Source organism: Cystoisospora suis (assembly GCF_002600585.1).
Source record: "Cystoisospora suis strain Wien I chromosome Unknown contig_4319, whole genome shotgun sequence".
Classification (NCBI taxonomy): Eukaryota; Apicomplexa; class Conoidasida; order Eucoccidiorida; family Sarcocystidae; genus Cystoisospora; species Cystoisospora suis.
In genome coordinates, this window is record NW_027157111.1 from 1 (window position 1) to 15,456 (window position 15,456).

Genomic DNA, 15,456 nt, shown 5'->3' on the forward strand with positions numbered 1-15,456 from the left:
GTTGTGCAGCGGGCACTACAACTGGTTACGGTGCCTGCTGGACGGCTGGGCAGCGGCTATTGACAAAGCCAGGTCTTCAGGCCTGACACGACGACGCTCATATCTCAACAAGTATGTAATCTCCAAACGCTTTCCCTCTGACAGCAGCAGTCCTTCATGGAGAGCAGGGCAGTACCCAAGAACCCGCTGAGAGTGACCTCTTCAGCTCGACTGTTTCCGGGCGTTGCCGAGCGGTTACATTCGCAGCGATGCTCCTCATTCTGGCGCCGATGTCGCGGGCCTCGGAGACTGTTACCTGCCTGGACAAACAACGCTCTGGACCGGTGACTTTCACCCTACTCGTCTATTGAAGCAACTTTCTTTCTGCAAGGTCAGCTTGCGCCAAACCACTAAGAGTTTCCGCGGGACGAGCGTAGTCGCTGCCTGACGACGTCCCTGTGCCCTGAGTGGGCTTATGGGAGGGGTAGCCGGGCTTCCGTTCCGTAGCAGCAGGTCCGTTCGAAACAGAGGTGTATCGGTTAGCTGCCCCCCTGGGCAGTCACCTTAGCTTGTTAGCTTTTTGAAATGCGTCGGTAAGAAACGCCCATGGAACAATTCATAGAGTGCGCTGCGGACAGGTATGTCGAGCTGTTTCCTTCGCTCGGCGGCGTGAGCACTCCCAGCCAGCGGTAAACCCACGAGTGTGGTGCGTTTGAACCCGCGTGTGCGGACCTGCAGCCGGGGCACATACCGGGCCCCCCCACGCGGGCGGCGGCGCTTTTTTCTCTTCCGCACTGAATAGTCTACCTTTTCATCGTGATGGAGTAGGCCCGCAAGCGTTTCCCAGCTGCCTCTTTCTCTCAACTGCGGTGCTGCTCGTCTCGATTGTCCGAACGTCCAGCGGCGCGTCCGCAGGTACGCGTGTTCAGGTGCTCGAAGCCCGGAGTTTCGCTGATGATCTCTCGGACGTGTTTGCTGGGTGCGGTTTCTGCGGAAGGTTGAGGCCTTCCCCGTCATGTCGGCCACAGCCTGCATATGAAAGCGTGTGCCTGTCCCCTACACCTTCCGAACTGCAAGCCTGACGGGCTCTCGCCGATCCCGATGTGGGGGCCGCTACACTGTCTACCTTGGCAATCATAATAACCTTCGAGGAAACTCAAGTACACGAACGACTGCAAGAGATTTCGTGAGCGACAGAACCGCAGCCCCGCGAAATCATCTGCGGTGTCCTGAACCCGCAAACACCGGCACCGAGTTTTCAAACAGTCCTGCTTCCTCTTTCACCTGACTGGGATGTGCTGCTGAATTTGTACAGCTTCATTCTACTTGTTCCTTTTATTCAAAGGTACCATTGAACCATGTACAGTCATCTTTTTCATTGCTGCCTCGTCGCTTCTCTCTAAGAGGCGTCCTCTCGATTTGTCCAGCAGCCACCTGGGGCTCTCAAACAGCCGGCACAGATGCTCCCCGTTGGCAGGCCCCCGCTCGTCCAGAATAGATAAAGGGACTGTATTTCCGACCCGTATTAACGCGACGTTTCCCGCTTCATGTATAAGTCTGCGTCACGTCGTGCTTGCTAGTTGCAAAGGCGCGACGGCGACCCACACGCCCGTAGGACGCTAGTTAGCGCCTCCTTAATGCGACAACTCAAGGCTACTCGCTAGACCCTTTGCAATGACTATCTCAGGACAGCTTTCCTTCTTTCAGGTCTGATACTGGGGTTGAAGGCTTTTGGTCTCCTTCCCGAATTCTCTGTAGCGCGTGATTCCGAAGAGCTCGTCTCGCTATCGCCCGCTAGACCCCTAGCGCCCTCGTGTCGGACTCCGACAAGCGGTACCCCGTCACCGTGGGCCGGGCAGTCTTTTTTATTTCTTTTTCCAGACTTCCCTGTCCCTGCCAGCTAGTCTGCTCTCTAACTTGCCCACTTGTTGGGCTTCTTTTGCCGACAAGTGGGAAGTGCATTACCTCGGCGGCCTCGATCTTACCGAGGTGGCGGCTCGGCCCTGGCCGTGTGTCTCTGATTGCTAGCCATAGAGATGATGACGTGTCTCCTTTGGGTCTTTTTCCTGTTGAGTGGACTTCGGGAAGAACGGGCGCCCTCTTCTGAACGACTACTAGTAACTCATTGATGGCTTTTCAAGTGGAAAAAGATTCAACTCTCTCCGCTAGCTTCGTCCCATCAGTCGGCCCACTGGGCAGATAGGCACCTCCCCTGTCTCCCTCGCGGGACGGTCCCGATGGCCGTCACGTTACGGGCCACCTGGTTCTCCTGTCAACGGCTTCCGCTTCATCGTCCTCCTGGCAAGTGACGCCTGTATGGACGGATGCATAGTCTGTAGGGGCGACTGTCTACCGTCTGCACATCTTTCACGTCGGACATAGATACGCATGACCGTCATCTCTTCCACCAAAATGTCATACGTCATTTGCTCTCTGTATTTCAAATAGGACACGTTTCCACTCCGTCAGTCCCTACCTCCTCTTCCTCTCCTCCCGCCGCTTAAACAGATCAGACGCATATCCTGTTAGGTTCGAAATCACGGCCGTTTGCTTCCACTTCTCCTTCGTCGTACACCTACACCCACACATACATCCCTCTTTCTTGCGCAGAACAAGCAAACACACAACCCGCGTGTTAGTGTCTTCTGCACTATACGTTCATTCCATCCAAAGCAAACCCAGAGGGCTCTCGGTGAGTTTGCTAGGCTGTGAGATAACCGTAGAAAGAAAGCTTGGCCGTCATCAACAGATTGACAGGGACAAGGTATCGTAGTCCGTTGATGCGAAAATGGGACAAGCTCTACAAACTCTCGTTTTTAGGCCGCCTACTCCTCCGACGTACGGCCCTAACGGAAGCCTCTTATGGATACCAACGGAACACGGTTCTGTCATTCCCGCTTTCTATCTCAGGAGGTGCGGCCTTTGAAAACTGTCTTCCCTCCCTCCATGTGGTCTTCGCTCTTCTACTATGCAGTGCGTATGGGATCTCTCAATGACAACCGATATGTATACGTACCGTTACCCGTACGGAGGTGTACCTTAGTGTATATCGCGGTCTATAGACAGCGTAGAGGACCGCACAGAGGCGGTACCGTCGCCCCCTCCCTCCCCCAGCAACTCTTCAGCGTCTATGTATTCCCAAGGGTTTTGCTTCAAAGCATACAATGAACTCTTGTACAATGTTACACTAGTACAGAAGTGCGTATAGGGAGAGAATGTATTCTAATAACTGGAGGCGAAGTATGATATGAAGAATCCAGGTTTTTTTGCGTAAAAGGGCCTCTACCCGTTTATATTGCATATTTAGACGAGTTACAGTGAGGTGGTATAACACCAGTAAGCGCATGTACATACACTTGCGGGTTCTACTGCGCATGTGTGTTCTTTTCTTTTGAGCATTCAGAGCGAAGTTTGGCATTACGTCATAGATGCCTGAATCCGACTGTGTGTACAATGTCTTCCTTTTTCGCTTATGTTTTGACGTCCAGGAATTCACCTCTGGTCGTTCTCTATAGCCATGGAAACGCAGAGGATCTAGGTACGATCACCCCGATAGCGCATCGCTGTGCTCAAGCATGGGATGTCAGCGTCTTCTGTTATGACTATACGGGTAAGAGACAGATTAGATCTTCCTACTTTTCCTGTGAGGCTTTTGTCGCCATTGTACGGTTCAGAAAGACAGATTTTTCCTTTGTACTTTGTCTCTAAGACTGTCTAGGTGTAGGCGACGGAGGGTGTGAGGATCAGGGGTTCTGTGTCCTTTCTGGGTTTTCAACGGCCAGTCACTAGCTTCGTGGTGACTCTCAAATCACAGTTGGAACACAACCTCCGTTAAGATCGTGATAGAAGGGTCGCAGACCAAGTAGATGACTTAGAGAAGTTCATGAAGTGAAGGAGAATCTAGTACGACAATTGGGGAAACATCCTGGTTACGGGCAGTTCACATTACTACTCTGTTCTTTCCTTCAGGCACGCTCGAACTCCTGCCTTTTTGTATTGCGTGACCTGTTCTCTGACATTTTTCCCCGTTTCTCGGTTCACATCTTTGGCTGATGTGCAGCTGGCGATGATGGTGATGTCTTGTACGTGCAGGTTACGGCTTGAGCTTAGGCGGGTCACCCAGCGAAGCCAATATGTATGGAGATATTGAAGCGGCGTACATGTATCTCATCCGGGAGCTTGACTACTCTCCACACCAGATCATCGCTCTGGGTAAAAGCTTAGGCTCTGCCGCGGCTACACACTTAGCATCGAGATGGTCTGTCCTTGGAGGGCTAATTCTACAGAGCGGTAAGAATGGAAAGCCGAATCAAACTACGGAGGCGACATATGTGCATACTGTTGAAGTGTCCCCCCGGGTGGCTGCCTCATGAATTGCGTAGAGGTTTTCATTTACGAGGTGTCTGCCCATCTATACACAGTGAATATGACAGCCAGCATGTTTGTAGAAATAAAACCGCGAATCTTCTTCCGAGGGAAGGGATTCATGGCGTCATACTGTAGCTATCGTCGTGAGCATCTCGAACAGAGATACGATACACGTAAGGGTTCACGTAGATGGCGGTTGGCCAGCTGTTCACCTGGAAAAATCGAAGTGCGTTCCCGGGAAGACCCAAACTGTCTTCATCGTAGAAGCTCTTCGCTAGGTTAGAATCAAACAAGTCCTCTAGGTCCTTTGTGCACTTCAGATGCAATAGAGACTGCTGCGCGATTGCAGAAAGCTCGTGAATTCATCCTCTGTCTCGTAGATCATTTGTGAGTTCGAAGAAGAGGCGCTAGAGACTCCTGGGTGATCAGACGGTGAAGCCTCGAAGCAGTTGAGTAGTGACCGAGTACATTGCAGGGGTTCCTCACTGCAAGCCATCCATATGTTAAAAAATAATTTAAGGTATGCTACTGCGGTTCCAGGCCATGCTTAGGGGCGGCACGTGTATAGTTTGCAGTACTGTCTCCGTGTTGTCACTTTACAGCTTTTGCTTCGATTTATCGAGTTAAGCTACCACATATTGAAGGACATTACCCCGGAGATATGTGCTGTAACCTCCATAAAATCGGCCGTGTAAGGTGTCCCGTCTTAATCGTACACGGCGAACAAGACGCTCTTTGCGCGATCTCGCATGCTAAGGTAGGGCTCGCAGACAGATTCCTCTTGAGAATCGCACCAGTGTACCTACACAGCGTAGTACAGTGGTATACATATCTCGATATGAAGACTTACGGATTCAGCGGCGTGCTGGCGTCGCCTCCCTCTTCAAGTGCGCTCCGATGTGTTCAATGCCTAGGATGAGACGAATAAGCCAAGAGGAGGAAGCGGCACGGGCCTTTCTGTCATTCTCTGCCTACTACCATCAGACTGAATTGATTCCTCGGTGCTCTCGTCGTGCATCTTCTGCTTTCGCCGTAGTGTACCACTCTCACATGGTACTTCATGCGGGGCCGCCATTTTACTCATATGTACGCTTACGCTGCTGTAGTGTAGACGGTTTTGCAGTGTATTTCCTTAGTACTGAAGCCATCCTCTCCTGTCTCCTCTGTATAGAGCCCTGACAGTAGCTTTCAACGGTGCTCTTTGGTACTTGTGACCGAGGGCATGGAGACACTGCGGCCGAGTCCACGAGGATCGTCTTTTTCACTGCCGTGGTGACAAAGGAGGGGCCATCATCTTTCGTTTCGACAGACGCACCATCCCAGCTCGCGCTCGATGGGTTCCCAAGGGAGCGGCTCATGAATAATCACTCGAACGCGTATGCCCCCCCGTTGTGCGTTCTTGTTGTCTTTCCAGGTGTTGGCGGAGAAGCACTCTGGGCTAACCATGACTTGCTATGTGTCAGGAGGTGGCCACACAAATCTGTGCTGGGGTGCGTTGGCCATGCGGGTCGACTCGGCTGTTCTGAGGTTCCTCGGTCGGGTCGCAGTGTATTCACGCGAGATGCCATACGAAGCTAAGACGAAAATGGCTGCGGCCGCACGAGCGGAGGCTACAGACATGGCAACACGTTTGGCTGACACGGAAGCCGGCGTGAAAGCACGACTGTTGAATTTGAAGAGACAGAGGTATACGAAGAGATCCTGGTCTTCAGCCTTGCGTTCGACCAATAGTCGTCCATTCTATTCGCGAACGATATCCTGTACCCTGTCAGGGGCAACCTCTCTGGCTGGTTCTGCCCCTGTAGTTCTCCAGTCATCACTCGAAGTGGAAGAACCGAGTCGCCCTTATCGACGGACTGCTACCTTCGAGGCCGACACTTACTGTTCTTTCGCTCCTTACTCTCGCAGTTCCACCTTTGCTTCGAGTGGCGGAGTCTCTTCATCCTATTGTATGGAACCTCGGGACACTCTCAGAACGTATTCAAGCTTTACGTTGGGCAAGGGCTCGAAAGGGGCAGCAACAGCATCGAGTCTGAGGGCGCTTTCATCGAACAGAGTATCGTGCGCAAGGGAACAGCGCACGCAGGAGAGAAATACTCAGCCAACTTACCCCCTTCCTTCTGTTTTTCAACTCAGTGATGAAGCACCAAGGAGCAACTGTGATGGTGATGTCAAAGAGACAGTGGACGAGGTCGAATATGACTTCTCAACGACTCCTGGATCACGCACGTCTTCGTCTCTAGAAAGCCTTCCACCTTTAAAATACACAGAAAAAGCTACACAACAACTTCGGTCCACTCCCACGAGGGGAGACATCATCCAGACATCAACTGCAACCGCGGGGCGAGTACGGACTTCAACTTCCTTTCACGATTCCGTTGGAGTGAAGTTCACAAGGGAACCCCCTTCCTTCATCCAGTGTCACTCTGGCTTATCACTACCAACAACGGCAGATCGTGATATCAACGTTGCCCCAGACGTGACTCCAGCCATGTCCAAGATGGAGCATACACTCGGTATACGCATGTCGCCTATTTCAGGTTCTGGCTTTCAGCATGGGAATCAGACTTCGTCCCTGCCGTATACTCAAACAAGCGTGAAGAGGTACTCGACCGGATCGTTTTCAGTTTTCCATAGTGCAGGTTCATACGAAGGTAGTAGAGACAGCATTCTGGCTCGAAGCGTTCTTTCCCAAACAGCTGCATGAAGAGAGATGGATTGCTTTTCAGAAAGAAGACAAAGAATACGGCAGAGACAGCGGACACTGAGTACCATGGGGCAAGTGATGTTTCAGGTTCAACCGTATTGAAAGGAACTCTACCGTCACGGTAGCACTCGACAAAAAGTTAGGTCCCTCCATCAAGCAATGGTCAGAGTAGCGGAGTTTGTGAAATGATGGTATTGCACAAGTGCGACGCTTTTGTCATTGCTAAATCTATTGTCCACTAGGATTTTACTTAGTCAACATTTCCGATGCTAGAGCTTTTCAGTCTATGAGAAAGACGCAGTCCCCTTATAGAGGGTTTGTTCACTGGTCAGAGGGAGAAGCTCCATAGAAACTCTTTTAACATATCAGTAGTTCTGAGTGGAGTGTTTTTTCCGTCGGAGTATGGAGCTGTGGTGTCGAGTTTTCAAGTAAAAGACACACGCGCCGTGAGTGTCTGAAAAGCCTGAAGGCGGTATAGCGAATGTGAGACATTGGAAAATGTTTTTCCTGGCACCCTTTCCTTGAAGAGTGTCTTCTATTTCCTGTTGTACGTCCTCCTCTCACTTGGCCACATATTTGTAAGGTGGTTCAGGTCTCGTGTGCTTAAGCAGCTCACCAGCTTCGTGGATAATGATGCGCTGTGTTCGAAAGAGAAAAGAGAGGCTGAGTTATTTGAAAACTGGGTGTGCGTCCTGCGTAGTGGCAATACTCCCAGGGAACGTCGCTGACAATCGCCTTCCCACCAGCTTTGAATCAGCTGTCCCCGCTCCCTTGGCCCATTAGCAGCTTAAATCAGTGTAAAGCAAACCGGACATGGTTGCCTCGCCGGCGTTTGGGCGCCCCGAAGGTCGGCCTCTCCAGCTGTGTCCGAAAAAGTAGAGTACTCTCTCCTGTTGGAGATACCTGTTTTTATTACTGGAGGGCCGGGAATAGCGGTAGTCGTAAGGCAAGGGAGAAGCTTTCCCACGACACGTGAGGAGTGCTGGCGCTGCCAGCCGGCAGGCTGCGGATCGCCCCGGGACTTTAGCTCCAAGGACCCTAATTGCACTTCGAAGGAAAGGTGTCAACAACTATCATTCATTTGGGAACTGAGCCCGGAGCGGGAGGCGACGCTGCCATCACAAGCGGACCAGATGCTTGGTGGTGGCTCCTTGGGCGGACGCCCACGTGTTGGTGGTTCTGATTCTTACGCGTGTCTCTTCGTGTGTTCGTGTCTTCAAAGTCACCCTTCAGACTGGTTCTCGTCCCCTCTGGTTTGATCTGCTGGGGGCGCATGCGATGTGTGTCGTGCGTGCGTGGCAAAGCGACGGAGGGCACTCCATAGACAGAAGATTTGCGATGGGGTCCTAATCAAGTGATTTAGAGGAAGGGCCTGAGAACGTTTCTTTTCGGTTGTGCCGATGTGACGCATCTCCTAGTCTGAGCAGGAAGAGACCCAGGAACAGCACAGCTATCCAGTAGCTGAGTAGGGGATAAGCTACACCGTCTGGCGTCGCCGTTGTGTCCCGAAAGCTGTGTGAGGACGCGACACAGGCACAGCAGTGTATGCTGGGGCTGCTAAGGCAGTGCTAGACATTCTTTGCTGACGTGACGAAATATCGCCCAGGATGTGACGAGCGGACAATCTACCACTCACTAGCTCACTTTTCAGCCTCTCTACGGGGTTTCACGGGCGGGGGTACTGCACACCTCGCCCGTAACACTACGGGAGCCACAATTTCCTGTGCCGCCATCCTCAACGGCCCAGCAACTCTGCACTCGTGGGGAAACTTGAGGGTCCGTTCCAGAATAGCCGTTCCTAGGAGGTGTACAACAGCTACTACGTAGTCACGGCAGTTAAAGGAAATGCAGCGCTGTTCAACATTTTAGTGCAAGAACGTACCCCAGGAACGGTTCGTGAAACCTTGCAAGGCGACGGAAGAGAAGCGTCCAGGAAAGTAGTGTGGATATTTGCTCTCTTTCAGGCATCCGAGGACCTCAGTCCAACGACGGGTAAGCAAGAGAGACGGGCCCGCTGACAGCGGGCTCAGTGAGACGGGCCATTGCCAGGCTGGTCGTCTCTCCCGTTTCTGCAGGGAGTCGGGTATCAGTTTCTCTCAAGTATTATCGCAATGCTTCCACGTACTGACACATGTTTTGCCTTGGACGCTGCACTTAAACGGGAATGTCCGCCACTATACAAGGCCGAGACTCCACGGGCGACTCTGCTACGCCGTAAGCCTGGTTCTCTCCGAGGAGGGGAAGCTGCCCGTGTCACTTTCCCCGGCGCTTACACGTGGATCGTGGACTGTCATGCTCTCAAGCTCTCTATTTCATGTGCAGGTCTCTGATCCACCTCTTGTGCCATGGCAGATCCACCAGATAGATATCTTAGGTAGATCCAAGATCACTCATGTCGATGTTTCCTGTCCCACGCTGATTTCGATCCACGTTCAAGTAAGGAGTTAACACACCTGCGGCATTTTCGACATTCGCAGGAAAGAATCTTGTGAGTCAGGCGCGGAGCGTGACCAACGCGTGCACCCCGAGGACTTTCATTTATGTGCTCGCCTTTTCTGTGCTGAGCCATCGTTCACGGAAAGAAAATAAGGGACGTCTCAGTTAGAAACCGTACGTATTCGCTGGTGCATTGTAAGTATTTCTCTGTTTCACTACATCCGCGGGCAAGAAGCGACCGGATCCACGGCTAGCACACAAGGGACGCTGCCCGTCTCACGTCCCGCCTTCCTTGGCCCCAGCTGACGAAGTGAGCAGTCGAAGGCGCGCATGCGCCTTGGCTGAGCCTTCTGACTTCCTTCAGAGCGACCACCGCCAATACTCCTTGTCAGTACGCCGCTACTGTGCTTTTGTGTTTGTATACAGCTGTTGAAGCCACGCTGCTCACCCGAGAGACAGGTCGGACAGAGGATGACAGTCGAGAGTTGGGAAAACTATAGACAGTTCGTCTTCCCCTTGGTATAATAAACTTGAAACCGCGGGGTGCAACGGAGACGCAGAACGTTCAGCGAACCACGCATATACAAGAAGTGAGACGTGGAGCCTCACAACTGCTGAGAGACCGAGGGTGTGTTTATACACAAGCCAAGACAAAGCCTCCTTGAAAAGGCACAGGTTCCTTCTCTCCGGACAACAAAGAACTATAGACGTTGTTGTTCTGGCGCGGACTTGAAGCGCCCGCATCCCCAGACTTCTTTAGGCGAGAATACCAACACCAGAGGACTCTCCGATCTGCACGCATACAGAGAGATACCACAAACACTATTCAGCACGCGCACTGTGCGCCTCCCTTGTGCAGTTGGTCAGCTCGCTTCAGTCGCTGTATCTACACATCGCACTGCCCAGACAAAAACCAGAAAAAGTGGCCAATAAAGAGCAAGGGTAAAGAACTGAAGCGTGCCCCTGCGTAGCGGTTCTTTCTACAATTGTGTGACCACTGCCGAAACGAAGAGACAAGAGAGCCCAACAAGAAACGGATCCGCCCTTTATCGAGACGAGGGAATAGGGAAGTGAAGGGCTGACTGTATGTACGGTTGGACACGAAGACCGCGCGTAAGTGAGCGCTGCCCGGGAGCCCAGTCAAAGCCACGCTAGTAGGGAGAAAATTGATAAACACGGGAAAGATACATGAGGAGACAAAGTACTTTTCACAACTTTTCACTCGTCAACTCATTCTTGCACGCTACTTAAGAATCGACACATTCGACGGAGACAATACAGATTCCTTATCTGCATGAAGTCGGAGAACATCCGTGGACGAAGACAGTCTGAATGGTAGAACATGCACACTCTCCCCCGTGTCGTACTACATGAAGATACCTGCGTGTGTGTATATACTGAAATATCTCTAAGAGCCAGCTGATGGATGGAAGTTTCTATATCAGAAAGCTGCATTCAATAGCCGAGAAAGCAACCAAAGAAACATCCAGTTTTCAAATGGACAACAGGACGTCTCTCAGAGCTGGACTCCTCGGCCTAACATGGCATCATCACAGTCCCTCTCACTCGCCTCAGAACTCAACCGTACTATTCAAAAGTGAGCCAATACTCACAGATAGGCAAGCTTTCACTGCCATAGATTCACTGACGCCTGTAAAAACCCAACAATCCTTTGATGTGACACGAAGACACCAGCATCGCTTTCCAAGCAGGTTCTATAGCTTCTTACGCTTGCTCGCTCACCAGGTCCGAACCTTGTCCAGACACTCCCAGTAGAGTATGGAGTTTCCTCGGACCACGACAAAACCAATCTCATTTGTCTCGGTTTTGCCGCTGTTCGCTGAGCTGGCTGGATTACCCTTGACCTCCACGGTGTTCTCCAGTACAATGTTCATGAAAGTATCGTATCCACGAAGAACTCCAACCACACGGCGGCCACCACTCAGGTGGACTAAAGCACACAAAAAGCACAAAAAGAAACCGCACGCGCGCCAGTTACTTACTACGACGCCTCGAGAGCGCCGTGGCTGCGAGGAAGAAAACAAAGCAGGTGGAAAGTAGAAGGCGAGTCCAATCAACAAGACACTGGTACCACCCCCCTACTATGTCGAGAGGCGGTGACACCTTTGCTAGTGATCTCGCCTTCCCGGCGGGACCGGACTCACTACGGAGTAGTCCGTTTGTGCTTGGAACACCAGGTGTATACAGGTTCTCGAAGAAGACATATGAAAGAAAACAAGCTGCCAATGCAACAGAAGATACAACGAGAGCATGCATGGTGTCTGGAACACGGAGTGAAGGCACCTGGTATGCGCACTAATGCCGTCGGCGGTCAGCTGCGCAGCACAAGCAGACCACGCGCCGTGCTTTTATGACGACTCGAACCCAACGGAGACTGTACAGCGAAACATGTATCACCTGCATACACGAGACTATCATTACTGCTGCGCCTCTCCTCTCCCCTGGCAGGTGTTCGCTTTCAATCTGTTGCACCTGGCGTTCATGTGTCCTTCCTCCGCTAGAACGACCGGATGTCAGCTGAAAATGTACGCTATGAACTAGGACCATTGCCCGGTGTCTGAATGCCTTCGCCCCCACGGCCCTAGGCGCAGGCAGAAACTCCCACATGAGCACAATATCTGAGTGCAGAGTCGTCGCGGCCCACACATGCAACGGTACAGCTTTCTTTTCAAGGATTGAGGTCGCTCAGAGGAGGAGACAGATTGTAGACAGTTTGGGACTGAATCGCGACGTAGAAGAGAGGTGCCAGGGGTGGTGCGGAAGTGCGAAGGCCACTTAGCTAACAAGACTTTCTTTTCGCCTTGGCGACACATGATAAGACATAGGCAGCAGGTCCTGCGCAGCGCCATACCCACCGTCAAGTCGTTTCTCCATAAATCTGCGGAGATCCGCAGCGGGACCTGCTTTTCCCATAACAGCCGGCATCCTGACAGACGAGGTAGACGCTAAGAAAAAACAGGAAGGACGGAAATCCCGGCTGTCCCTTCGGGATGTGGAAGCGAAATTAAATACAGACGAAGGCGATCGAACCTGTGAAGCAAAACAAGCGTTTGACTGCGCTACTTACGCAGGCAGGACAAAGCGAAAGCCGAGCAGACGGATATACAGACTGTCGCACAGGCTGGGAAACAGCGGGGAAGGGATACACGGCGCCGCCGCGAGAAAGACACATCAAACAAAGGAGAGAAACGAAACCCTGGCGGTCTATTATTGCAGGAGAAAGAGAAGCAAGACTAACCAAAGTGAGGCAAGTCAAATACTTCTTGCATGGAGCTGACGGTGGCGGCGACGGCGAAGCGCACGGGTTTCGGTTCACGTAGATCCTAACATCTGGGGACGCTCTCAACTCATGAAGGGGTGAATGCCACTTCCCGGTAGAAAGCGGTGCTTCACGGTTGACTGACTCGGAAAAGCACCGATCAGGCTTCCTCGCATGAGGGCTCCCGACACTACTCTCTCACTTCCCACTTTCACATACCTACATGCACTGCCGACTATTCCCAGTGACGCGTTGCGGTATACAAGCCGACACCACTACAAAATTGGCAGCGCTGCGACGCTGAGGGGGGGAGAAGGGAGTGACTGCATCGTCTCCGAGAGAAACTGGTTTTGGGACTGGAATTGCGATTCTCTTTCCCGGATGCAGGGTTCTCGCGGACAAGAGGATATTCTGGCCTTGAAAGCACCGGCCTGTCGTCTGCTTTGCTCCGTCTGACAGCTGTCTTTCTGTCACGCGTTGCGGTCATCTTCCCCTGTTTGCGGCTGTTGTAGCACGTCCTTACTGCTTCTTCAAAGCATTGAGAGGGGGCAGCAGCCGTCCGTTAATGTGACTTCGAATCTTTTCACGCGTCAACCTCGCACTCCAGATTGTCACCCTGTCGTATCGTCCTCTGAGATCCGCTGGGCGTTCGAGCAGTTTTATCGCTGACTCAGCCTGTAGCGATATCGCGCAACTCTAGGCTGATCTTTGAATCCAACTTCATCAGAGCAGGACTCCTCATCTCTTGTATATATCCGCTAGTCTTTTCGCTCGTCAATTCTTTTTCCAGGGCGTCTCTCCCTTTTTGCTGACGAAGGAAAACGGTGACCGACCCGAGAGGGGAGAAGGGCTGGCTGTTTCACAGCGAAGATGGGGAAGGGAAGCAACGCTTGCGTAAGTCGCTGTCCACAGGGTTTCTGTCTCTCTTTTGTTTCCCCTATCACGCTGTTTTCCGTCACTGTCTCACCACGTCGGCGGTCTTGTCCAACAAGACCACAGCTGTCTCGCTGATGCGTGATTCATGCTGTCAACGTACCACTAGATATCACCGGAGAACCCGTCCAGTCCGGGGGTTGCAGAAAGGATAAGCAAGCGGTTTAGCCAGAGTGTTCGCGATCTATTGTCGCACGCATTGTCCGTTCAAGTGTGAAGGCGACCTACGCCGTAGTGGAGTTGGTTCTCATGTAGACTAGAAAGAAAAGAGAGAAGCATATTTACCGAAGAGTGTTTTTGCTGTGAATCTGACTGCGAATACCTCTTTGTCGTCCCCTACTTTGTACGCGTCTCGCTGGTTGTCAGTCGATTGAGCTGTGCAGTCGTGTGCAACTACAGAACTGTTCTTCAGTGTGCGGATTTCCTTGCAGCAGAGAGGGTCTGCTCGTGCTTCCCTGGTGATCTGCATGCTTGTTACCCTTTAGGAGGCTCTTACATTCAAGCTTGTGACAACTTTCTCAGGTCCGGCGTATCGTTTTTGTATCGTCTGCTGCATATAGGCAAGAATACTGCTTGAACGGTCAGTCTCACAACATGCCTATCTGTCCCCTGTACAACAGGTCTGAATGTCTTCTCTTTTATGAGACCTTTTTCTCCTTTCTCATGTCGATGCGTATGTGTTTCCCCTGGTGGTGTCTTGTGCCTGCAGAAGAAGAACACTGCGCGCGCTCGCGCAGATGAGGCCAAGTCAAAAGAGCCTAAGTCACAGCTCAAATCGAATCAGGCGGCGATGTCTATCAAGTGCAAGGTAGGTTGGCCGAGGTGTAACGCAGGTGTCGCTCCGTATATTGCAGATGCTCGGCAGCTCCTTGTGACTAAGTTTCGTGTGCCTCCTCAAGTGATGCACAGTAGTAGACGTCCGGCATCCGAAAATTACAGCCCTGCCGTTTTCTGTCAACACCTCGATGTGTCTAAGGTAGCGTGGATTCTCCACGGAGCTCGATTGTCCCATGTCATGCTTGTTATAACGGTAGTCTGCGGCTGTGCAGGAGAACCAAGTACAGGGGATGAGCGGTCGGCTACTGTTCTCCGGTTCTTGTGTCTTTCAGGTCTGCTTACAGCCGTTCATGAAGACTCAGAGTGTATCTCAGCTGAACGAGCACGCCACTAACAAGCACAACAAGAGTGTCACTGAATGCTTTCCGGATCTGTAAAGAACGAAGGAACAGAAGTGATGCAACAGGATAGTTCAGCTGCCGAAACAGGTGCGGAAGAGTGTACATCATAGAGCGCAGTTTCAATAATCATTGTGGGCATCCATGAGTATAGCAACTTCGCACCGACATTACGTGTTTTTTCTCAAAGAAAAGAGGGATTTTGTAAAACGCCGCAGCGAAACGTTGAGGGCGTGTGAAGAAAACCCAGCTGGAGGAGTTTCGTTACAGATAACCCGGCGACATTGGCGCGGGAGACGTAGGTGCTAGCTCCATCGAACTAGTTCTCATGCTGTGGGCCTCGTGGTTCAGCTGTAATCACCTGTCACCCACAATGGAGACCCCTGTATAGTGCGCCTGAAAGTTTGGCCATGCCAGTAAGAAACTGGAACGGACAGGAAAAAAAAATCTGGCTCCTTTTTCAATTTTCTTTTCACCTGAGTGCAGAATCAGTTTCGCTTGCCGCTGCTTTCGGGTTTCCTTCACAAACGTTAGCCTTCTCCGTTGTTCCTTCACCGTTGTAACGCCCGCGCTTTGAC

At 51.9% G+C, this 15,456-nt stretch overlaps 3 protein-coding genes across 3 annotated transcripts; 2 read left to right on the plus strand and 1 right to left on the minus strand.

The window, feature by feature from the left end:
- Window positions 1-616: 616 nt before the first annotated feature.
- CSUI_007959 (alpha beta hydrolase) lies at window positions 617-8,427 on the plus strand. The gene is made up of 5 exons (XM_068068100.1): window positions 617-2,892; window positions 3,468-3,589; window positions 4,072-4,269; window positions 4,950-5,104; window positions 5,762-8,427. Exons 1-5 carry the CDS (start codon window positions 2,768-2,770, stop codon window positions 7,052-7,054), a joined length of 1,893 nt encoding a protein of 630 aa, XP_067919922.1. The 5' UTR covers window positions 617-2,767; the 3' UTR covers window positions 7,055-8,427.
- Window positions 8,428-9,183: 756 nt separating this feature from the next.
- CSUI_007960 (small nuclear ribonucleoprotein) lies at window positions 9,184-12,982 on the minus strand (the record flags this gene model as incomplete). The annotated part of the gene is made up of 4 exons (XM_068068101.1): window positions 12,367-12,982; window positions 11,234-11,441; window positions 9,939-10,282; window positions 9,184-9,507 (listed from the first exon to the last, which is right to left on the minus strand). Coding segments are annotated over exons 1-2 (276 nt in total), but the record flags the coding sequence as incomplete, so codon positions are not given.
- Window positions 12,983-13,076: 94 nt separating this feature from the next.
- CSUI_007961 (4f5 domain-containing protein) lies at window positions 13,077-15,357 on the plus strand. Its single transcript, XM_068068102.1, has 3 exons — window positions 13,077-13,664; window positions 14,413-14,511; window positions 14,813-15,357. The coding sequence occupies exons 1-3, from the start codon at window positions 13,641-13,643 to the stop codon at window positions 14,915-14,917; spliced, it is 228 nt and encodes a 75-aa protein (XP_067919924.1). The 5' UTR covers window positions 13,077-13,640; the 3' UTR covers window positions 14,918-15,357.
- Window positions 15,358-15,456: the final 99 nt, after the last annotated feature.